Source organism: Pleurodeles waltl, chromosome 2_2 (genome assembly GCF_031143425.1).
Source record: "Pleurodeles waltl isolate 20211129_DDA chromosome 2_2, aPleWal1.hap1.20221129, whole genome shotgun sequence".
In the NCBI taxonomy this organism is placed as follows: Eukaryota; Metazoa; Chordata; class Amphibia; order Caudata; family Salamandridae; genus Pleurodeles; species Pleurodeles waltl.
In genome coordinates this window covers 1,129,494,908-1,129,520,688 of record NC_090439.1, presented here as the reverse complement: position 1 = coordinate 1,129,520,688, position 25,781 = coordinate 1,129,494,908, and the positions used below count along the sequence as shown (strand labels likewise).

The window sequence follows — 25,781 nt, the reverse complement described above, 5'->3', positions numbered from 1 at the left end:
GCTGGTAAGGGGGGGTGGCAGACAAGGATGGTGCTGGGATGGTCCCAGAAGGAAAGCAAGTTTTGCCATGTGTCGCCTAGAAAAGTCAGTAAACATGCCTTTCACAATTGCAGAGAGTCTACTGACAGCATCATCAATCTTCCATTACCATGTTTCGTGTTTCCAACTTAAACATCTTGCAGTGGGCAGACAGGAACGGCTAGTTGATAGCTACATGGAAGTAGAGTGGGAGTTGCCCTTGCAACCTAAATGGTGATACGGCGAAACAGACGTCTCACACAGCGGGAGCAACTGTGAGCCTACTGTTAGTCATTCAATGATATGCAAACAGGTGTCCCTTCATGGCCTTTGCAATGCAGGGGTTGCAAACTTGGCCTGTTGTCAGAAGGGTACTCCTGACCCTTTGAGACATCCAGCGTCCCATACACTTACAATGGAAGTTATGTGATCCTGAACGACCACAGCTGTTGCACAATGAGACCAGGAGTTGCCTATGTGATCACAGTCTCAAAGATTGTAACATGTTGCCGGCAAGTTACAACCCCCCCCACACGACAGATCAAAGTAGCAGAAAGGTGGCCCCTCATTGATATCACAAATGTAACTAATGACAAGCTGAGCAGACTGAAGGTGCTACTGTTCTAGTAACAATTCACGTTGACCTCGGTCAGAGAGTCGTGTAGTCACCAGATAGCAAGATCATCGGCCAAGACACAATCCCCATCACATTCCAACTCTGCAAAGCACTCTGGAGACCTGCTATCCAGTATAACCAACGCTGCTAGCACTACAGGGATTGTGCTATGCAGTAAGTCTGTCAGGTCTGGATTTGTGTCCCTCTTCCATACTGTTTTTGGACTCATTCCTACAGCCATCCATCAGTCCCATCAAGTGTGTTTTGCGGCTATCCTGTGACTTTGGCATCAATAGGTGGGATACTACTGCTGTTGTACCTGATATGCAGTGGTTGTGGCTTTCCAGCAAAGCAGAGTAATGGAGCCACTACCACCAGCCCAGCTGTGCCGTGATCGGAGGGTACAGCTCTTTAGAGCTCTGTTTCTAGAGGAACTGGAGCGCGACTGGTCCTCGTCATTCCGATCCCACTATGGTGTGTGCAGCCTGTCCTTCACTGCACATGGTACCACTTTGAAAAGCTGCCTATCGTGTGCCTTGCTGTTCCGCCAGTGCCTCCTGTGGACCAAGATCTGCTGATGTCCCCGTTGAGGCTCCATTCACGGTCCTGCCCCTTGAGACTAAGGCTGATTCGCAAGGCCACTTATGGGCTGCCCTTGGTGGATGTCTGGGCCCTTTTTGGCACTATGGATGTTGCTGGTCCAGCGGATGTGTCTGCGCATGAAGCTGCTGCGCACTACTGCACTGTGGATGTCTCTGCCAATCCTATCATTGATATTGACATCTGATGAGGTGGCCTGCATCCTGAGTGCAATTCTGTTTGATGGTGTGGAAGACCAAGGAGGACGTCCAACCAGACATCCTGATGGTCAGCGCCCATCAGGAGAGGGGATATGGTGTGCCATCGCCAAGTAAGTGCGGACCCTGGGGGTCCATGCCCGGCGGAGCACCCACTGCAGAAAGAGGCGGAGGACCTGAGACGCTGGGCCCAAAAGACCGCAGAGGCCCAGCTGGGGATGTCCTCCCAATGTGGGAGGGGTGCCCGTCGGACCTTACCACCCCCTAATGACCTGCATTCTGGTGGTGGCCTACCCTGAGGTGGATGGGCGCTTGAGGGCCGCACAGCAGCCACATGGGAGGGAGTACACATTATCACGTACAACATGTTTTGCCATGGTGGCTCGGGTCAGCACTATTAGGGAACTGTAGCGTGGTACTAGGTGGATTTATGTCCACTATGGGTATTAGACAAAAGGGCAGGATTGACATCATAGATGTGTGGCCATGTTATGCAGTCAGTGAATAGAGGGGCAGTTACCTCCAATTTGGTATCTGTGTTGTCACCTACTACCAAGAAAGGGCTAGGCAGCTCATGCCAAAAGGATCATTGCATCTGGGGTGTCAGACTATTGTAATCAGTTCTTGGCAATCAATGTGCCTGGGGCGAATGGGGAGCCCTCAATCTGCTGGTAGGTACTGTGTTGTGAGGTAAGGTGGGGTAAGATGTCACTGCGCAATTAGACAATGGCCTAGTAGGCATGCCAACTACCCATGCAGGATTGTGTAGGTTTGGTTGTCCAGGACTTGTGTGTCTCAACGGGCATGGGAAGTTGGCAGGTACTGGGCAGGTGTGGTGGATTTGCCTCTCATCATGTACACAATTGCATCTGTATCTGGGCCCATGCCTGCATCCCTTACCAGAACCACCCTCCCTGTAGTTCCCCACCCAATTGCCCGTGCCCCCTCACCCAAGAGGGTGGGAATCTCTTTTGCCGCAGGCACCTCTGCCACTGCCCCAGTCAGCCCTATTCTTGCCCTCAATGAGGAGGCTATTGACCTCCTGAGGTCCATCTCTGTGGGGCAGACAACTATTGTGAATGCCATCCAGGGAGTGGCATCCCAGATGCAACAGTGCAATGCATTTCTAGAAGGCATTCACTGTGTTTTGTCTGGCCTGCAGAGATCATTTCAGGATCTGGTCTCCTCCTTGAGGGCAGCCAGTGTCCCTTCTACTTCCGTCCCCCCGCTAGCTACCTGTTCCCATACCCACATCACACTCCCCTCACCCATCCAAGACACACCTACTGACACACATGCATCCACATCAACAGACACGGTACGCAAGGACAGACATAAGCACCACAGATGCCACCACCACCATGCACACACTCAACTGACACATGCAGACATGACAACATCCATACCCTGCACTGTTCCCCCTCCACCTCCCCCTCACAGTTGGCACACCACTCACACCTGCAGTCTGCACCACATCAGCCACTGATCATGCCACATGTGCCCTCACTGACACCGTCACCACATCCTCTGACCCACATTCATACACCACTGGCGCAGACACCACAACTGTCAACACACCTACATTCAGCACATCCACCCTACCTGCAGACACCACTTCAACTCAACATACACTCACACGTCCCCCCTGCCATCTCCTTGCATCTCCTCCCCACTTCCTCCCAGTATATCTAAACGCCCGCACTCACCCACCCAACAATCCCCCAGCACACTCATATCATCCACCCATGCACCTGCACCCAAGGCACCTCCACGTACACACCTCACAAACAAACCCACTCCCACACATCCTTTTCTTGACCTCCCATATGTCTCCAAAAACGTTTCCTTTGTGAGTTTTCCCTGTTCTCCGCCACTGACCCAGTCCCTCTGGTGCTCTGCTACCCTTCCAATGCCCCTGCCTTGCTCCTCCCAATCTGCCACTGCCCCCGCCCATGCACCTCTGCAACCTGCCACTTCTGCCCCTGTCACATTCACTGCTCCTGCTCCCAAGCCCACTCCCTCCACTTCCCAGGCCAAGCCCGCTCCCTCCACTTCCAAGGCCAAGCCCAACCCCCCCCCCCCCCCCCCGGCTACCCCCCTGCCAAGGGCAAACCTATGGACCCCCCCATCCAAGTACACCCCTAAGGAACCCCACCTCCAAGCCCAGACAAAAGGACCGCTGCCCCTCCAAGCCCAAGGACCCCCCGCCTCCACCCCCCCTCACCCCTGAGGTGCCTGCATTCCCCATTGATGCCCCTTCCCTGTGGAGGCCTGCACTTTGCAGTCAGGAGTCAAGTTGGTGCGTCGCCTTGTGTCCAGTGTGCTCGGGCACCTATTGGACTGGCCCTTGGGCCTGTGTATTAATAGGTACATTCACAATGTTGACTTTTCTAATATATCTGCGCCACAACATCGTTGGTGTCGATGGTACCTACCTTGTCCTGGCTTTCCTTCCACATATATGTGTGGTGGTTGTGGATATTAGCGTGTATGCATGTGTGTGTGTAGGTATGGGTGTCTGTTTGCGTGTGTGTGGGCGTGGCTTCCCGTGTTGTGTTTGTGTACTGACATTGTTCCCTCCAGTTTGTGCTAGGCTGATGTACTTATGGTTGGTGTAGTTGCCACCAACGCTGGTCCGGGAGTTGTAGGACCAGGTAGAGGATTGGGAGGAGTTGCAATTTGCATGCCATGGCGCCTGCGGACGTACCTGTGTTCCTGAAGCTACGTGTTCCCATTTATATTGTTTTTTTCCACCAGGCGTTTGGTGTCGGTGGTTTCGCCCCGGAAATCCTGGCGGTGTGCAACCTTGTAATATGGTCATGGCTTCCTGCCTGACCACCAGGCTGATGATGGCTGCCGCCTGGTGCGCCACTCCTTCCGCTGTGGCGGGACGAACAGTAACTTTCCTGTGTTCTGCAGGTGCCTTCCTAGTATTTGTGACATGGTGGTTCTCACCGCTGGGCCCGCGGCGGTGCATCCGCCAACTCTACTGCGGTGGTACGCTTACCGCCAAGCTCGTAATGAGGGCCTAGGTTAGGAGCCAGTGCGCCTAATCAAATGATTGTCACTCATAATGTGTTTTTAGTCCAAGAGCCAGTTTTGTGGAACCTTTATAGTTTGGTCTCCCTTGCCAGCATGAAAAAGCTTCGTTTTTTTTAACCTAATGAAGAACAGAATGGAGAAATAGAACTTTTGATTCAAGTGTATGTTCTCTTAATTTCTATATTGTGAATGCAACAAAAAACATCATGTCACATGATTAGGTAATGACTTGTTAGAAGCATTTACATAAACTCTCTCTTAATACAGTCTGAGCTAAGTATGATGTCTTCATCTTTTAGACAAGTAAGAGAGGAGCAATGAGTGTAAAAATAGAAACTTCAAAAGAGTTTGGTGAACAGACACCAAACCTTTTTGTGCATGGAAAGGAACTACTGTGATGGCAGTGCCTTTCGATGTGCAGACATGACCATTGCACTGACGGCCATCTACAAATTTAACAGATGGTAGTCCTTCTGGATGGTGGTGGTAATATCTCCTACCACTCTGACGGATGGTGTAGGCCGATAACGTCAAAGATAAGAATATAGTTTTTTTTTTTACATTTGTTAAAATCAATGTTTAAAATGTAGTATATTATATATCAAAATATAGTGTCAGGTATTTTGTTTTGTGTATTTGTTTTATATAATTGTATGCAAAACTATACATACTTTAAAAAAAATGATATAGCCTTTTTATTATTATGTTTTTCTTGTTCATTTAGGGATTGAGATTTGGGGGGTAGGGTTTAGGTCAGTAAGTTGTATCCCCTGCCTTCAATCTCTGCACTACCTGAAATGTTAGTGGGACTGGATATATATTAGTAAATCTCATACCCAATACGTATGTACTTTCTGTAGTGTTTGTGGGACTATAATTAAATTATTTAACTTGGCAACCCACACCCAAATATATTCACTCTCCCTAGTATTTGTGAGATCGAAGTTGGTATAGTAAATCTCAAACTCCCCATCCCCACACCTCAAATATATGCACTTTTACCAGTGTATGTAGGACTGTAATTAGAGTTGTTAATCTGACACCCCCAACAAATACAAGCACGTCCCCCAATGAATAATACTAAATCTCACTCCTGAATATATGCACTTTCTCTAATGTTTGTGGAATTAGAGTTGTAATAATAAATCTCACCTCTCAAAATATATTAAGTTTACCCATGATATAGGGCTGGAGTTAATATGACCCCAAATATATGTACTTTCTTCAATATTTGTGAAACTGGAGTTAAAATAGCAACAATCACCCTCCCAATCATATGCACTTTCCTTAACGTCTGTAGGACCAGAAATAGAGTAGTTAATCTACCCTACCCCCACCCACCATACACAAATACTTGCACTGTACCTATTGTATGTAGTCCTGGGGTTAGAATAGTAACTCTGCTTTCCCTCAATTTAATCACTTTGTCCAATGTTTGTAGGAAGAGAGTTAGATCCGCAAATCTAACCACCTCAGATATATATATTTTTCCCAGAATATATAGGTCTGGAGGTAGGATAGTAAATCTGCTCCCATCAAATGTATGCACTTTCCATGATATTTGTGGAACTGACATTAGAATAGTTCATCTGACCCCCACCCTCCAAAAAATTAATATTTTATCCAATGTTGGTAAGACTGGAGTTAGAAAAATTAGAATGGGGAATCTGACCCTTCCCCCCACCAAGGGAATTACAATTTGAATAGTATATTTGACCCCCTTCCCTGTATATGCACACTTTACCAAATATGATTTTCAAACAAGTTCTAATGTTAATAACATTTATGTTATATTAATATATTCAAGCGTTCTGCATTTTACGTTTTGCAATCTCTGTAGAATTTTAGATGATCTATTACATTAACATGAATATATTTATGATTTTTTATAAAATTGTAATTAAAGAAATAATTATTTAACTTTTTGGATATTTTGTTTTAAAATATTACATTAATATAACTTAATATAAAATACAATTTATATATTTAATACAAGTGTGGATGCATTTTTAAATGTATTATGAAAAGTAAATAATGTTTACAAATGTGGATTATTTTGTATTTATTTAAGTATTTTGTAATTATTTTAAAGTATGATACATACATTTTATTTTATGTAGATTGGTTGTAAGACAATGAACTATTTTTGTACGTTTGAAAAAGTTACAAATCGTTTAATATTTTACTTAAAACTATATTACTGGTTTAAAATATATTTTATTAACTAGAAATAAACTATATATTTCCAGTAGTGTTAGCTATATCTTTTAAACATATGGTTAAATGTTTGTAATTTTATTACAATGTTATATTATTGTACCCTATATTTTTGTAGTCAATATTTGTGTGTTTTCTGTATTTTTAGTGGTGATATCTTGATGTTAGTATATTTGTGATTTTAATTTTAAGTACATAATCGGGTTATATTTGTTATCAACAGTTTTGTACAATTCTTTGTGTCAGTGTTTTTGGTGTTGATGTTCTGACATACAACAGGATGTAGGGTGAGAATAGATAATAATAGTAATGATAATAACAATAATGATAATGTGAGTTTGATTTACACTTCAAATCACAGCAGTGCAATTCATAAATGCAGTAAAAAAAAGGTGTTATTTTTACCAAACCTAATGATACTCAAAGCTGAGCAGAAGAATTGGATGCAGAGCTTGACAGTGCATGTGACGTGACAGAGCAAATTATGAGGTGAGGGTGGATGGAGGACGGGAGAGTGGATGTGGGCCAGGGAGTGGGTGGTGAGAGTCAGTTGCAATGAGGGTACAAGGACACGCGATGAAAGAGGCAGGTTGGTCAGCGAGTTACACCTTGAAACTTAGCTGAGCAGATTCGAAGTAAAGGGGAACAATGCTGATTATGGAATTGTTTGTTTTGTTTTGCAGTAGGCAGCATATTTCAATTTAATTTTTAATTTGCATCCATCTGAAATTGATGATGCGTACAAATTGAGGACTGGAGCTGCAACTTTTGTTTGAGGAGAAGTTGGCCTCAATGATAAAAACATATGTTGGAGACCTTGATCTATCAAACCTTGATGTGGGTTCTGTACGTGTTATCCACGTGGTAACATAGTGCCTTCAGACATCTAGCAGCTATCCTAATATGGTTTTGGAGTCAGTATCTTTCCATAACTCTGATGAATATTTGCAGTGAACCAAAATCATTTATCCAGATTGGGAATTTTGGTTTCTGTATCATATTCAGGAAGGCAACATAATAGACATTGGCAAGGCCAGTAGGTCTTGCCTGTAAAACCTATTGGCTTTGCCATTGCTGTTTTTTTAATAGATGGTCATCATGGCTATGCCAGGCAGATGCACTGTAGCCATCTTTTATAGAAATACATTTTTCTTCAACAAAATCTATTCAAAGATGGCTGCCCACCAATACAACGACGGGCACCGCTAACAGCATAAAAAGGACTGGGGGCACAAGCAGGTGCTGGGAAGGGTGGGAGAATATTAAAAAATAGAGAGGGGGCCAGGAAGGGGGCAACATGAAGAGATACTGAGGAAGATAAAATAATCCTTCACATGGTGTGATGTCAGCAATGGAAAAACACGGTGAAACCAAAATTCTGGTGAGTGGGATAAACACAAGCATAGTAGTGGGGGTAATTGAAACAGGAGCAGGCAGCTGAGGTAGATAAGAAAGCCTCCCACCTTGAATGAGGATCAGAAAAGTGAGATGGACAAGAAAGCTATCCAGTCGTAAGGAGCTAACTCAAAGCCCACTCTCTGCTTTGTTTTGTTTACAATAGGTCTTCAACAACAGGCCGCTTCAGCACTTGCGAAAGCTTTCAGTAGGATAGACCTAAAATAGATTTTAAAAGGATAATGGGGATAAGAACAGACCGCTCAGGGGAATGCACGTCTACTTGAAAGGTTGCCATAGTGCAGGACAAAGTGGGTGTGGAAAGTTACAAGAGGCCAGTCATCTTTAAAAGAGCAGAGGTTGAAGAGACCTGAGATGTTCTTAACTTTAAGATAAAGAATAACGTACGATTGAGCATACAAGATTAGTGTTTAGACTTGGACTTAAGATGTGTATAAAATGCACTCAATAGCCTTTTGCTCAATCTCCTTCAGCAATCCTTTCACAGCCAGCCCGGGTATTGTTGATCTTCTCTGTATTGTTGTATCTGTTCCCATCCTTCATATGCCTAGACAAAGCCATCACAGTCAACATTGATGTACTGTTCAAACTCCCTCACTCCTGAGGAGCCTCAGACTTCAACACTGAGCTGGCGGTCCTTATCCTGGTTTACACATCCAACCCCATCTCATAGTATACAGCATGGCCGCCTCTGCTCCATGTTGCATCTGTAGTCTAGCCACCTCCCTCTCCTCTCTTAGCCATGTACTAGCAAGATTCTGATCCTTCGCCCTTTTTGTCACCTTTCAGAATTCTGCAGCTTATGGCCTTGATGCTTTTTGGCCTTTTTACTATTATTTGCAGTCTTAAAACTCTCCTTATCCTGTTTCATATTGGCATGTGCCTCTTAATAGAAAATCATACAGGAATCATTCATGTTAGGTTCTACCCATCACCTGATATAACCTTGTGGACGGTGCACTTCTCAAGTACCTGTGAGTTCTGACACTTTTTCTTGGAGCAGGTATTTCGTAAAGAGGTGCCGAGGCCAGTGTTCTTTGTGGCTAGCCGTGGACACCATGCCGATATTGGAGGTATAACCCCTGGATCAATGCCTCCGCACTCGAAATCCCTGAAGGAGGAGGGGGCCGTCTTCATGTCCTTCATGCTGGTGAAGGATGGCATCTTCCAGGAAGAAGGTAAGTTGTTCTTTCTTGTGCTGTGCTGCTTCGTAGTTTGTTAAGTTATATTTCTCGTAGAGAGCATCACCTTGGCACGAGAAGTGTTCAACAGACATTTTCAAAATGTAACTTTGTAAGACTCTGCATACCATTGACAAACAGTGATTCTTTGCTGTTCAGATCAGTGGGGGTTTCAGTATTGCCTGAAAGGTGTTTTGATGTCAGTTCATTGTCATCCATCTCTTCCAAAAGCCCCTAAATCTCCTTTTTGCATTGATGATGTTTCTAGCACTCCCACTGTTGAACTCCTCCATAGTCATCTAAGAACAACATTGTACATATTTCTCTGGATAAGGTATTTTTAATGTTGAGCATGAAAACATTGAGCAGCGTTGCTGCTGTGGTAAATTCAAACTAGAAAAAGCTCTTCCCTGCCCAAAATACCATATTGCCAGGTAGGATTGTCAAAACTGGAAGATTTACCAACAGTCTGAGTGATCTACCATCTTCTTGTATTTACATCAGTGTATTTCCTCCTTGCTGCCTGTTCACCATTCTTTGTTTACATCGTCTGACCTCTGTTAGCTGTGACAGAAGCTTTGATGTCCCCGGGCCGTATACCAGGAAGCAGTGGCACCCGCAATCTCCATGACAACTTGTCTGATCTGCGGGCACAAGTGGCAGCCAATCAGAAGGGCATCCAACTCGTGAACGAGCTGATCGATGTGTACGGATTGGATGTGGTGCAGGCGTACATGACTTATATTCAGGTAAGAGGACTAGGCTGCAAGGGGAGACATCCAGCTTCATCACTATACCTGCACAAGTCATATTCAAGAAAATAACTAGTTCTACATTTCCAGGCCTTAAACATGTGTCAGGACAATTCAGTGCAGGACAGTGAAACCCAATGTCTTCATCTCAAAAAGCATATGCAGGTGATGGGCTTGTACTCCTAGCCTTTGGCCCAGGGTGAAGAGTGGAACATTATTACCCTCTTTAGGCCCTTGTTTGTCTTTTTGAATGAATTGCAAGTTAGTCTCCTTGATTTAAAAGTAGAAAACAAGTTGTATCTTGGAAGTGAAACAACAATCTTGATATTTTTCCCGGCAAGATATGCTGCAGGTTCGCCAACTGCAAAATAGTTCTTGAAAATGCAGTTTTTACAATAAAAGCTTCGATTTTCCATTCAGGTTTCACAAACTATGCATATATCACATTAACATCCTTGTAATAATATACCATCATCCACTGCATAGGAGAGATTTACCATAACTCACACAAAAACATACAAAAGGGTGGGTATGCCAAATTTGATGCAAACTTAGCCAGAGTTGTTTTTAGTTCACACTCAGCAAAACTCTCCTATGGAAATCTGAATTGGAAGCACTTGTTTTGGTACTTCCCTATAGCCCTCTTAATGAAATTGCACAATACTTCCTAAACTTTCTAAATCTTCCAGTTGTTTGTGATCAATATGCTTTTTCTGTCGACTAGTGGTCTCAACCACAATTACAGAGTGGCTGTCTCTGACTCTGTGGTACTGTCTAAAGTAGACTTTTGTTTTTTCTACTTATACATCACAATGGATACATTTCTACTTGAGAGTTATAAAATTGCCCAGATAGAGAGGGAGAGGAGAGGCTGTAGCAATGAAAGTCACAGAGGACTATCCATGAACTGAGATCCAGGTGTCACATAGATCTGGTGAGTGATGTGCCATTGGATGCAGATGTGATGCAGTTAGAGTTGTCCATCTTATACAAAACCATGATACCTCTTTCCAGCGGAGATGCTTGAGCTGGCATTACGCCTTCACGTCTACGCGTATTGGCTATTGTTTTAACAAATGGCTTCCAAGAGCAAACCAGGGGGAGAAGCTGGTGGTGAACATGGCGGCCATGGACGACACCCAAATAAAGAACTCAAACGTGACTGGGCACAATCTGGAGCATAAGTTCACACATATGTTAGAAGTAGACAAGCTCATAGCCAATTCCCTCATATTATGAGATCAATTACTGAGTATTTCCCTCCTCACAGGTAAACATCCTTAGTAACAAACCACAACTCCAGTCATCTCTGTCAGAGATAGGCCAAGCATTCCTTCAGACACTGCAGAGCGTCAGACTCTCATCTTGGAGTGGTGAGAGAAGGTCCTATAGCATGCAAAAGAGCTCTGTACATGATGTGCATCTGGTTGCAAATTCCTTCCTCCATACAATGAACCAGTTTCCTCATGTTGCACATGCTCAGAGGCCATGGCCTGGTTTGATCTGCACAGAGCAATCACTACAGGCACTGTCACAGAAGCTTGCCTGACGCCCACAATGCAACATGCAATCACACCAATAAGCAGACCACAATTTAATAGACCAATCAATATGCTAATATGTCTCACTGAGCAACAGAGTTATGTTATGAATAAGAATCTCTATGCCTCTTGCAAGACCTAAAATTTAAATATCCATAAGGGCCATACAGAGTGCATGTTAACCCAACTCGAACTGTTTCTGATACATAGCAAATAGGTTTAGCTAGCAAACTTTGCTCTCTCCCTTATTTACAAATTAGTGGACTTGCTTCTGTCATATGTCAATATTACCCATAAGACCCATGGTTAGAATTCCATAAAGTACCTAGAGGAAGTACTATTTTTAAGCAGTTCTGAGTTTGTGGCACTCTGCAGGTAGGAGCATTTAACAATGGATTCTCTCTTGCCTGCAGGCCAATGCGGAGGTCGCGGTCCGGGACATGCTGAGACAGTTTGCTGCACAGTGGCAGCAGCAGACCGGCAGCCTGGAGGTGGAGGCGGAAGATCACATGGATGATGGTTCACCAATCAGACTGAAGGTGAAGATTAACAAGGAAGAGGTGAGCATAGCCCTGTGGATCGGTCCCTGGTGCATCAACGCACCAGGGACAGAGTGCCTTACCTGCTTTCCAGATACAACAGGGACACCTATAGCTCCTTGAATTTAAACATTTTATATCAACTTTTGTGGTTGTATTTTGTGCTATTTAAAACTTTCAGAGACAGGTTGTTGACCATCTAAAAGTTTTTAACTTTATTTCCTTTGGAGCAGGGCTGACCCAGAGAACAATGATTTTATTCATTTACTTATTGCAAAGTCCTACTGGAAAGGCAGGCTATTCAATGTAATGTGTTATTTTGTATTTGCACAACCTCATGAAGAAGGAGGACTGCAACCCAAGGGCAGTTTTCTTCTCCTTTTTTGTGCAAAGTTCTATGGTGGAGTGCAAGCCTCTGCAGAGCAATACTTAAAGATAATGGTTTGCTTACCTGCTGTGCTGGAAAACTGCCTCACACTCACCTGGTCTGCCTACTTCTTCGTTTCCTGCTATATGCAGTCCATTTTAAAACGTTTTACTTACTTTAACTGCAGTCTGCTACACCCACTTCCCTGATCTGTCAGTCTGTTCAATATGTCTATAGTACGTGGATTGCCACTATCAAAATATATCAGCAGATGATAGACTAACTAATTATACGATGGAGAAATTGGATGGGCCCGAGAAGTGACTAACAGTGGGCACTGCAGGTAGGTAAGCATTTTTAAAATCTATATTGCCCTCCAAGGCCTGCTGTATGCTAAAAGGTTTCACCAGGGTCACAAACCTAGGAAACAACAAATATTTTCATTTGAGTATGTTGACATTTGGTTAGCCTAGGTTTAGTTTTGTTTAGAAAGACTATGATCATAAAGATTGGTGGTGAATCACAATATACAAGTGTTATCATCAACCTACTCATACAATGGCTCCAAAGTGTTGCTTACAAACGTATCATTAAGCTAACTAGATGTGGCATTAGAGTAGTAAATTTACACCTCCCTTTGTGCTCATACGTTGATGATATGTGGTTAGTCAAGACTGTGTATTCGATGTGAGCGCTGGTCGGGGTTATTGCCTAATTTATTATGGCATATAGCCATAAAGGGTCCATTGAAATCCATGCCAAGGTTAAGTGGCTAACGCCAAGTCTTACAGTGCAGCTGGAACATTGATTATTGGGCCGCAGAACGACAGCTATGTTTTTTTAATTTCCGCTTGTACATTCAACCACCTTACCTTTCCTCCAGTTTCCCATTTGTTAACCTTCACCTTGGCACCTCAGTAGCAAAATAGCAGACTCCATTATCAACCAATGCTTGAGACTCCAATCTTGATCTTGTTTGAAGACATCCATCAAGACTCTTGCCACATTAGGTTTGTGCATCAAGGTAACATCAACCTTTCTTTTTTCTAGATATGAAAGTATCTTGCAGGATTTGCTGTGATTTGGTTAATTGACAGGATCTTTGAGTTATAGTCAGTTAATATCACATATCTCTGGACATTCTATTTCTGCAACATGTGGTCTACCATCAATAATCAAGTTAACTCACTTCACCCAACACCTTCTCCTGTCCAATCTATCTCGTTCAACATACTCCATTAAAACTCATCTCAGTCCCTGTAAATTAACCTTCACTTCTAGAGGGCATCACCAGCTTCTGGAGGCAGACTGTCCCTTACCCCTCACGTACATAATCCAAGGCAATATACTTGGATCGATTTAGTGTGAAGATCAGCTAGCAAATATGCAGAGATAGCATTAGCTGATACAAATTAAAAACTGAACTTTCCATTTTGGATATACTATGAATAATAATAGCATATTTTATTGCCAATTGTTCTGCCATCATCAATTTTGCTTTCTTCCTTTCTCCCACACATTCCTTTTACTTCTGATTCTTTTTAATCATCAGTAGGATGTCCATGCGGGGGTCATCAAGCATGAATGCATCTCCTCCTTTATACATGGCATGGATCTTTGATGTTTGATTGATTGGAGCCTGATTTTCATGATCCGATCTTAGGGCCTGATCATGAGTTTGGCGGTCTCTTGACCGCCAGACTTCCGGTCGCGTTCTGGATTGCCGCTGCTGTGGCGGTTTGACTGACACATTACAACCCTGGCATTCAGAACACCAGGGTACCACCATCTCCACTGGGATCAGTGATCCCAATGGTTTGACGGAGGATTCAGGTCGTAATCGGCCTGGGCAGCGCTGCTGATTACGACCTGGTTCTCCACCACCCTTCTAATGGCAGGTTTACTGCCATGAAAAGGCTGGCAGAGAAAAGGGGCCCCCACACTGCCCACGCACTTGGCATGGGCAGTACTGGGATCCCCCTGCCCAGCACCCTTACAATGATCACCGTCTGCTTGGTTTCTGCCAGTCAGCCCAGCAGGAAAGTCACAGTGGTGGCCACCCCGTCTGTCCCCATCCGCCAAACTCATAATTAGGCCCTTAGGGATCAATTAATACATCTCCTTTTGTCTTTGAGATGTTTCCTAAGAAACATCCTGAAGAATTTCATATGCATAACCATCTGCATTGTTTATGTTGCCTACTCTACTGCTCTTTTGTAATAACAAATAATTCATCATAACTTCTTTGAAAGATATTAAAATGATTTGAGAACGGACCCCAGCATCCATTTTGTTTTGACTGGATCATCCAGTGTGCTTTAGCAGTTAATGGATGCTGGATTTCTTAGCTAAATAAGAATTTATGATGTTCATTCAGAAATTCTCTGAGTGTACTCTAACTAGGCTGTTCTGTGGAGACCTACCAACCTAAGGTTTGATCAACGCAGGTAGTTTTCAAGATTTTCTGCTTCGTATTGCATTTTCCTGAGTCCCTTGCACCCTTTGTTATTGTATATGTGTATGCAATATAGAGAATCTTTCCACCGAACCAGTTTTCATAATGTAGCCAATCCTTCCTCCTTCAAAAACAAGTTTTCTTTATTGGTTCACCCAAGAGCAGGCGTTTTTGATAAATTTACTTCTTGCAAGGTTTTTAAAAAAAGGGCACCATCTGCCAAAGAAGTATTCATAGTTCGATTTGTTGCGTCATATATATTACCTGATAGTGGGGTGGATGAATACTTAGCCACTGAAGCTGAATCTTCCTCTCAACACTTTCTTCTTTGTGTCCACATCATTTCCTGCAGCAGTTCAAAGTGCCTCTGGTCCAGATGTAGGACAGAGCTGACTGTGGCTTATTTCATGTTTGCTTCTGAAGCAGGCCCCTGGGGACTTGACAAGTTTGACCACAGGTTCACACCAAGTGAAGATTATAACTCTGCACCTTCATGTCCCAAATCTGTCAGAAGCAATATGTCAACAATCATGATGTTTGATTAGAGACACCCAATCAAACCCTAATAAATGAAGACTTCGGTCCTCATTTGGACTTTGGCGGTCAATTTCCCTGACCGCCAAAGCCCAACCCGCCAGATGACCGCCAGTGCTGGCGGTCAGAAGACCGCCATATTACGAGTGCCGGCTGCTTTCGCCATCATTGAGGTGGAAAGCAGCCAGCAGTCGCGCTGACGGTCAGTGCTGCAGAGGTGGGTCCCTCGCCGGCACCGCCACGCCGGCAGGACTCCACCTGCCGTGTTACAAGCCGAAATATGGCTTGGCAGAGTCCTGCTGGAGTGGTGGTGGCAGCCAGGGGAGACCGCTAGGACCCATCCCCTCCCAGACATCCCCCTCGACTGAGGAGGTAAGTGGGCGTCCGAAGAGGGAGGAGGGGGTATGTGTGTGTGGATGCGTGTGTGCATGTTTGCGGAGGGGGGTACTGAATGCGTGTGTCGATGTGCGCGTGAATGGGGGTGTCTTTGTTGATGAATGTGTGAGTGGGTGTGTCTGAGTGTATGGATGCGTATGCTGAATGGGTGTGTATGTGTATGCATGCGTGCGTGAAGGGGTGTGGATGGGTGGGGAGATGTGTGCGGACATGTGTTTATGTGTGTGCCGCCGACAGGAATGAAGATTCCTGTTGCCAGGTGCATGACCGCCTGGGTTTTCGTGGCGGGGTGACCGCCAGGGAAAGCCTGGCGGTTTGCAGCCTCGTAATCCGGACGGCAGGCTGGGGCCTGCCGCCGGATTGGAGGTGCTCACCGCCATCCACGGCGTTGCGCCTGCACCAGCAGGCCCGGCGGAGTTGTGGAGGCTTGGCGTCTGCCAAGCCTCACAACTAGTAATGTGGTGGTCCTTACCGCCGCTCAGCGGCAGTAGGACTGCCACGGCAAGGCTGGCTGTCTCATGACTGTCAGCCTCGTAATGAGGGCCTTCATCTTTAGCTTCATGTAAAAAATATACTTCATCTGGAACCTCGTGCAAACATTCTGTAACAAATAATAGATTAAAAATCCTAATTGGGTTTCTGGGTGAGCATGAAAGTAAAAAAATGCACTTTTAGTTAGTTTACCAAAAATAAGTTTGCCGAAGGACTTCAGAATAGTTGCAAAACCTAGACTGCCTGAGTCTACAATAGTGCTGATAGATTGGTTGGCATAGTGCGAACACCTCTGCACTGGGACAAAACATAAAGCAAATACATTTGTAATTGTAGTAAGTAACGGCAAAGCTATTTTGCTCCACATTTTGAAAGTGCAATTATAGGACTAAGGGCCTCATTTACAGTTTGGATGGAAACTCAAAGGGATTGATTGACAAAATTATTTATGAGAATAGGAAATAGTATTCCTGTTGTACTCTTTTACATATTCTTACCTGCATTTGTGAATCTGCTGCAGTCATCCCCATAACGTCAACCTCCCTAAAAGTAAAAGTCCAAAGACGGCACACTCCTTCTGTTTCTAATAACAGCATATTAATGTTCCCCGAATATTCCCATTTTATTCTCATTTTAGATTTCACAAAGGGGTGTAAGAGTTTGTAAAAAATGCTACAAGAGTAAATATTGATGTACTCAAAAGTGTCTTTGTAAATATACCCTTTGAATAAGGATTACCATCCACTGGCTGAATTTTCTTCACTTTAATATCCCTACGGTGAAGAATATTCAGCCAGTGGATTCTACTCCATATTTAGAGCTTCCTCAATGAATGAGAAGATATTCAGTTATGTCTAACTCTAAGTGATATCCTAGGTTTGTGCCAAAATCATTATATGTTGAATCTTATGATGTGTTCTATTTCATCTCAGGGAAGCGCTGTGTTTGACTTCAGCGGATCTGGTCACGAAGTCTTTGGTAACTGCAACGCCCCACGCGCCATCACCCTGTCTGCCCTCATCTACTGCCTGCGCTGCATGGTGGGCCAGGATATCCCCCTCAACCAGGTAAGCACCATATCCCCACCTCATGCACAGGACACCTCTCATGCAGCCTAGCAGAGCTGTGCAATAGGCTGTCATGACTGACTTCATGTCTCACTCTTTGCAGGGGTGCCTTGTACCGGTGAGAGTAATCATTCCCAAGGGTTCCATCCTAGACCCATCTCCGGATGCTGCAGTGGTTGGCGGCAATGTACTAACATCACAGAGAATTGTGGATGTCATCTTCAAAGCCTTCAGTGCCTGTGCTGCGTCACAGGTAAAACCAGTTGGAGGGTTCAGGAATTATTTATTCCTTCTGATAAGTTTTATCACAAGCTTCGTGGACCTTTGCTGACAGTGAAAGCTTGCCTTGTGTTAGATTGCTAAGTGTGACTTGCTGACTGCAGTGGATGTGATTGTTGCTGTGTGTAGGCATTTGTATAGAGGCTGGTTTTGCCTGGGAAATTTATTTGTATTGCAAATGGTTTCCACCCCTTTCCAGGAGTTTCAAAAAATGAGCCCCAGTGTGCAGCCACCCTCACTAAAAAAGCACGGGCTAAGGATGCAGGTGCAGAGTAAAGCCCCTTGAAATGATTAAATTTAACTACAGCCAGTCGCTATGTACTTGTGCTCCTAATTACTTTGTGGTTTGGCAGGTGTCTACTTGCACAGGCGCAGGCATTAAACTTGACAAGGACCAACTTCTTTTAGGTATGTGGTGGACCTGACCACAGATTACATTTTCAGATGCAGTTGCCGAAACTACTTATAGTTACAAATACTGTCAGCGTAAGAAGAGTTGTCAATGAACATCCTTTAGGATGTTGCGGTTTAGGGCAACCCTTTTGTTGTTTTTATGCAACCTACACATTTTATTTTTAATTTCTCAGGTGTCTTATGACGCTTCCTTCAGGGCAGTATCTTGTCATACTTGGAACCTTTACATTAAGGAGCACTTGCGTTCCAAGCACAGAAAAGAATGTTGTGTATTGAATCCCCAGTGCCAGTTGGAGTTAGACTGGCAAGGGAAAAGGTCATTCTTAGCAGGTTGATTAAAGGACACCAGTTCAACACCTGGAGAACGAGTCTTTCATTTATACCACATTTTCTGGCGAAGAGGTGTAGGAGGCCGGCCTGACTTGTGGTGGGTACCAATGGTACTTACACCTTATGCCAGGTCCAGTTCCCCCTTATTAGAAGAGTGTAGTAGTGTTCTAGTAGCTTAGGCTGATAGAGGTAGCTATAGCAGAGCAGCCAAGGCTGAACTAGGAGACATGCAAAGCTCATGCAATACCACTTATATCATATAGGTACTATATCATAAGAAAGACTATACTCATAGTTACTAAAAATAAAGGTACTTTATTTTAGTGACAATGTGCCAAAAATATCTCAGTGGTTATACTCCCTTAGGAGGTAAGTAACATACACAAAATATACACACAAACCAAATCAGGTAAGCAAAACAGTCAGAAAGTAGTGCAACACTGTAAAACACAATAGGATGCAATAGGCCTAGGGGCAACACAAACCATATACTAAGTAAGTGGAATGCGAACCACGACTGCACCCCTAGGCAAGTGTAGTGTGTAGAGGGTCACTGGGAGTGTGAGAAAACACCAAGGGTGTAAAGGAGACCCCACCCCTGGACCCAGGAAAGGAGGAGTAATGTACTACTATTTTCCCCTAAACACACTAAAGTTGTGATAAAGAATTTTGCAAGGACCACAACAGACTGCAAAGCACTGAAGACGGATTCCTGGACCTGAAGACCTGTAAAGGAAGGGGGCCAAGTCCAAGAGTCGCTAAAGTGTCCAGGAGGGGCAGGAGCCCACTAAACCCCGGATGAAGGTGCAAAATGACTGCCTCCGGTTGGAAGAAGATGCTGGTTTTGCACCAACGAAAGGAGGTAGGAAGTTCTGCTTTGTGCAGAAGATGTCCCACGGCGCGCTGGAGGATGCAGAGTTGTTTCCTTGGCAAAATACCGTAACCAAGCCTTGCTACCTGCAAGAGTTGCGGTTGAAGAAAAAGGGTGCTGCCCGGGCCCAGGAAGGACCAGGATGTCGCCACTCAGGTGAGGAGACAGAGGGGGCCCTCAGCAACGTAGAGTGCGGGTTCAAGAAGACTGAACACATCGGTCGTCTCAACACTGCAAAGAGAAGTCCCACGACCCCAGAGGTCAACTCAGGGATATGAACATCGCAGGAAGGAGTGCTGGGGACCTAGGCTCGGCTGTGCATGGAGGATTTCTTGGAAATGTGCACAGACGCCCTTGTAGCTGCAGATCACACGGTGCACAGGATTACTGTCTGGGGAGGGGAGGCAAGGACTTACCTCCTCCAAATTCGGACAGTTGGACCACTGGACAGTTGGGGTCACTTGGGTCCACCACCTGTGTTCCAGGGGCCACGCTCGTCAAGATGAGAGGGGACCCAGAGTACCAGTGAGGCTGTAGTTTGTTGCCTGCTGAAGCAGGGGGAAGATTCCGTCGGCACAAGGGAGATTTCTTCGTAGCTTCCAGTGCAGGGTGAAGGCAGGCAGCCCCCAGAGCATGCACCACCAGGAAACAGTCAAGAAAGCCGTCAGGATTAGGTGCTACAATGTCGCTGGTAGTCTTCTGGCTACTTTTTTGCAGTTTTGCAGGCGTCCTGGAGCAGTCAGCGGTCGATCCTTGGCAGAAGTTGAAGAGAGAAGTGCAGAGGAGGCCTGCTGGATTCTTGCAAGTCGTAATCTGATGAGAAACCCAAAGGAAAGACCCTAAATAGCCTTCAGAGGAGGATTGGCTACCTAGTCAGGTATGCACCTATCAGGAGGGGTCTCTGCTGTCACCTGCGGGCACTGGCCACTCAGAGGCTTCCAGAGTGCCCCCACACCTCTGAAAACAAGATGGCAGAGGTCCGAGACACAGTGGATGAGCTCCGGGCACCAACCCTGGGGTGGTGATGGACAGGGGAGTGGTCACTCCCCTTTCCTTTGTCCAGTTTCGCGCCAGAGCAGGGACTGGGTTCCCTAAACCGTTGTAGACTGGCTTATGCAAGGAGGGCATCATCTGTGCCCTTCAAAGCATTTCCAGAGGCTGGGGAGGCTATGCCTCCCCAGCCTGTAACACCTATTTCCAAAGGGAGAGGGTGTAACACCCTGCTCTCAGAGGAAATGCTTTGTTCTGCCTTCCTGGGACTGGGACTGGGCTGCCCAGACCCCAGGAGGGCAGAACACTGTCTGTGAGGTGGCAGCAGCTGTAGGTGAAGTGCAAACCTCAGAGAGCTGGTTTGGCAGTACTGGGGGTCCATAGTGGAGCCCCCAGGATACATGGCATTGGCTCCCCAATACCAGATTTGGAATGGGGGGACAGTTCCATGATCTTAGACATGTTACATGGCCATATTCGGAGTTACCATTGTGAAGCTACATATAGGTATTGACTTATATGTGGTGCACACGTGTAATGGTGTCCCCACACTCACAAAGTCCCGGAAAATGACCCTGAACTATGTGGGGGCACGTTTGCTAGTGCAAGGATGCCCTCACACTTAGTAACTTTGCACCTAACCTTCAGCAAGTGAAGGTTACAAAGAATGAATTGGCAACAACGCACACAACAGCAAGGAGTGCCTGGACCCCCACCAACGACGAGGAAACCACCAAGACCATGAGCACCATCTATTCCGGTTCACCTGCAGATCCCTGCCCTCACCACGTCTTTAATAAAGCCAGCCAAATCATCGCTTCCCAGCTCCGGACCGTCATCAACAGCTCCTTCGAGACCTCCATCTTCCCAGAGAGCTGGAAACACGCCAAAGTCAACGCCCTGCTCAAAAAGCCCAAAGCCGACACCGAAGACCTCAAAAACTTCCAGCCCATCTCCCTACTCCCCTTCCCTGCGAAGGTCATCTAGAAGATGTCAACAACCTACTATCTCGCTTCTGGGAGGACAACAGCCTACTCAACATCTCTCAGGCCGGCTTCCGCAAGAATCACAGCACCGAGACCGCCTTGCACCGACGACATCAGAAGCAGGCTCGACAAAGGTGAAACCGTTGCCCTCATCCTCCTTGACCTTTCCGCAGCCTTCAACACCGTCTGTCATCACACCCTTCGCATACGCCTCCTCAATGCCGGAATCCACCACAGAGCACTGGACTGGCTCACATCCTTCCTCTCTGGCAGAACCCAAAGAGTCCACCTCCCCCCAGTTCCTGTCTAAAGCCACCAAGACCATCTGCGGAGTTTCCCAGGGATCCTCACTCAGCCCCACCCTCTTCAATGTCTACATGGCACAGCTCGCCAACATCGTCCGATCCCACGGCCTTAACATCGTCTCTTACGCGGACGACACTCAGCTCATCCTCTCTCTCGCGAAGGACACCGCAACCGCCAAGACCAACCTCCACACTGGACTTCACGCCATCGCCAACTGGATGGAGGCAAGCCGCCTCAAACTGAACTCGGAGAAGACTAAGATCATCATCTTCGGCTCCAAAAGATCAGCATGGATGACTCCTGGTGGCCTTCCACCCTGGGATCTGCCCCAACACCCACGCACGCAACCTCGGCTTCATACTGGACTCATCGCTCTCTATGACCCAGCAAGTCAAAAGCGTCACATCCTCATGCTTTAACACCCTTCACATGCTTCGCAAGACCTTCAGATGGATCCCCATTGAAACCAGAAGAACGGGAACAAAAGCCAAGCTCCAGAGGAAACTACAGTGCTTCCAGAACGCCTCAGCACGACTCAGCCTTAACCTCCCTCGCCACGAACACATCTCAGGCCACCTCACAGACCTCCCCGTCAACAAAAGGATCATCTTCAAACTCCTGATCCACGCTCACAAGGCTCTCCACGACGCCAGACCTGCCTACCTCAATGAGTGTCTCAACTTCCACACCCTGACACGCAAGTTCCGCTCCGCGAACCTCGCCCTTGCGACCGTCCCCCTCATCCACCGCACCACAGCCGGCGGCAGATCCTTCTCCCACCTTGCCACCAAAACCTGGAACTCCCTCCCAGTCAACCTACGTCTGACCCAGGACCTCCTGACCCTCAAGAAGCGCCTCAAGACCTGGCTCTTCGAGCAGTGGCACAACCCCCCCCGCACCTTGAGACCCTGCCGGGTGAGTAGCGCACTTAACAAATTACTGATTGATTGATTGATTGATTGATAGGTGACTTATAAGTTACTTAAGTGCAGTGAAAATGGCTTTGAAATAACGTGTGCGTTATTTCACGCAGGCTGCAATGGAAGTCCTGTGTAAGGGTTTGTCTGAGCTCCCTATGGGTGGCTAAAGAAATGCTGCAGCCCATATGGATCTCCTGGAACCCCAATGCCCTGGGTACCTAAGTACCATATACTAGGGACTTATAAGGGGGGGGGTCCGGTATGCCAATTGAAATTGGTGAATGTAGTCACTAGCCTATAGTGACACATTTAAAGGCAGAGAGAGCATGAGCACTGAGGTTCTGATTAGCAGAGCCTCAGTGACACAGTTAGGCACTACACAGGCATACACATTTAGGCCACAAACTATGAGCACTGGGGTCCTGGCTAGCAGGATCCCAGTGAGACAGGCAAAAACATACTGACATACATGTAAAATTGGGGGTAACATGCCAAGAAAGATGGTACTTTCCTACACGAGGGTGCCAGTCTAAATTGTCGGCTTGCTGAGTGATGAGGAGTTTGTCTAGAGAGCAACTCCCAAAGAAAACCCAGCGTTTCAACTCATCGACACGTGAGAGGAGAGATCTACAGACACTTAAAGGGAGTACTTAAGTATACTGAAGGTACTGTTGTATGTGGTGTTCACCTGCATATTATGTGAGGCATAGCGCCTACTCAGATGTTAAATTTGGGCGCTATATAACCTCGAGGGCCAACTCCTCAGAGAAGTCAAGGGAGGATTTGCAACAGAGAATCGACGAGCAACATACCTGTTGCTTGGGTTGCTGTTGAAGTGTAGAGGGGCTCTCCCATTAAGGTTTGGTGTGTGTTGAGGAGCTCTCCCATGAGGATTTGGTGTGCGTGCGCCACTTGCTAACTTAATGCGTGCACCCAGCACGAGGCTGTACATGAGCTTCCAATCAACAGCGTCGCAGTGAATTCTGAGGAACATGATGATGCAAAAATAAAGAGTTATTTCTTAAAGGGTCGGTGTGTGCTGCTAACTAGCAAAGTGATTTCCGTCTTTCAGAGCCCAGATTTAATCTCTGTTCAGAGCGTGGTGACGCGCACACCAAGACGACATATTGTGATGTTCCCTTAAATGCGCAGTGACGCGCACACCAAGAAGGAAAACTTAAAACTTGAAACTTGGTTTTAGTTTCAATTAGTTGTGCTGTAATACGCACACCAATAAATCTTTAAATATTGAGAGTAGCCGAAAGAAAAAAGGTGTGAGTTTAAATTGCGGAGGTATATACACCTCACAAGAAGTAACGTAAATGATATATTGTAGGCAATTGCATGGTACCCGATATCTTGTAGGCAATTGCAAATACAAGATGGAACAGCTATTACTCCCAGCACCACCACTCTTTTTGCCTCACCAAGGCGTGCCTGTAATCCAGTGGGAGGACTGGATAGATATGTTTGATAACTATCTGTTGGATTTAGGTAGTGAGGATTTCAGCTCTGCATGGAAAAAAGCAATTGTATTGAATTGCTTAGGTTCAGAGGCACAGAGTTTGTTTTGAATTCATGCCTCTGGCCACAGATAATGGAGCTCAAGTCACTGACGAATATGAAGGGAAGCCACAATGAGATTAAGCAATAGGTTTGCAAAGAAGACTAATGTGGTGATGGCGAGATAAAAGTTTTATACTCAACCACAGAGAGTGGTTGAGTCTATTGACAAATTTGTGACAAGATTGAGAGAAATGTCGGTGAGGTGCCACTTTGGTGGGATGCATGAGGAAATGATAAGAGACCAATTGACGGTTCAATGCAAGAGTAGTAAGATTCAGGAAAGATTGTGGGCTGCAAAGAATCCCAGTTTAAAGGATGCAATTGATATGGCTAAAATAGTGGAAGAATCAGACTATTGCATGAGGGAAATGTGGAAACATACGGGCATTGGAGTAGAACATATGACTGAAGTAGTAGGAGGAATTGAGAGTAGTGGTGACAGTGTGGGAGCTATAGGAAAGAAAATACAGAATTTGCAGAAAACACAGAAAAATTCTAACGTTAAGTTCAACAGTAAGATGTGTAACAGATGTGGGAGTAATTTATATAACAGTGAGTCCAAGGCATGTTATGCTATAAATAAAAAATGCAGGAGGTGTGGACGCAGGGGACACTTTGCACACATGTGTATAGAGTGGTCTAAGTCAAAAGTTGCTGTGCCATGTGCGGAAGGAAGTGAGCCTTGTTGTGATTGCATTTTTAGCTTAAAAAATAAAAAAGAGAATGATTAAAGAAAAACTAGGCCAAGAACTTGCTTCTGCATTGGGAACAAAGATGGAGATCTAATGGTTGATACTGGTTCAAGATACACCATCATTCCTAAAGATGTGTTTTACGAGAAGTGGCCACAAGTAGTTTTGAGGGGAAAGGATATTTGTCCTAGTGGGCACCAAAGAGAGGAGATTGATATTTTAGGGTTTTTCACAACTTCTATACGATTTAAAACGAGGGAGACTGAAGGCAAAATCTGTGTAGCTGAAAGTAGACCACCAATCCTGGAATGGATACATCAATATGATCTTAATTTAGTTGTGAATCCAAGGGGCCCAGAACAAAATTGATTGTGGAAGACAGTGATATGAGTGAAATTCTCGAGGAAGTGAAAGAGGTGTTTCGAGAGGAGATTGGTGAGTTAAAAGCCCAAAATTTGCTTGAAGCCAGGCGCAGTTTCTGTGAAATACAAAGTCAGAAAAGTTCCTATGGTAGTTAGAGAGTAAGTTAGTGGCATGTTGAAAGATATGATAAGAGAAGGGGTAATTGAACTCCTAGAGGCTTCTAATTGGGTATCACCTGTGGTCATAATGAAGAAATGGTCAACTTAGATTTTGTGTGGGTCTTCGCAGTATCAATCAGAACATAATAACGGATAACTTTCCTCTACCAAACATCAATGAACTTATCCTGTTGCTCAACGGTGGCAAGTACTTTTCGAAATTTGACCTGAAGAGTGCTTACCGCCAGATACGTTTGCATCACAGTTCCCAAGATGTCACAGCACTTATCACCATGGATGGCACATTCCGCTATATTAGAATGCTGATGGGGCTCACTTCCGCTGCGAGTGTTGTCGCAAGTTTTCGAGGGCTTTACTAACATGATATTCTTTCAAGGCGACATTTTGGTTTATGCACCAGCTGTTGTAGAACACAATCAGATTCTGAGGAAGGTGATTAGGAAACTATTAGATAT

At 45.3% G+C, this 25,781-nt stretch overlaps 1 protein-coding gene across 1 annotated transcript in view; it reads left to right on the top strand.

Annotated features, from left to right (window-relative positions):
- OPLAH (5-oxoprolinase, ATP-hydrolysing) overlaps positions 1–25,781 on the top strand; it is a 210,632-nt gene that overhangs the window by 146,567 nt on the left and 38,284 nt on the right. The window contains exons 19-23 of the mRNA XM_069221004.1: positions 9,110–9,284; positions 9,852–10,036; positions 11,994–12,140; positions 17,296–17,430; positions 17,534–17,683. Coding sequence (XP_069077105.1) covers positions 9,110–9,284; positions 9,852–10,036; positions 11,994–12,140; positions 17,296–17,430; positions 17,534–17,683 — 792 coding nt within the window. The remainder of the gene's footprint in view (positions 1–9,109; positions 9,285–9,851; positions 10,037–11,993; positions 12,141–17,295; positions 17,431–17,533; positions 17,684–25,781) is intronic.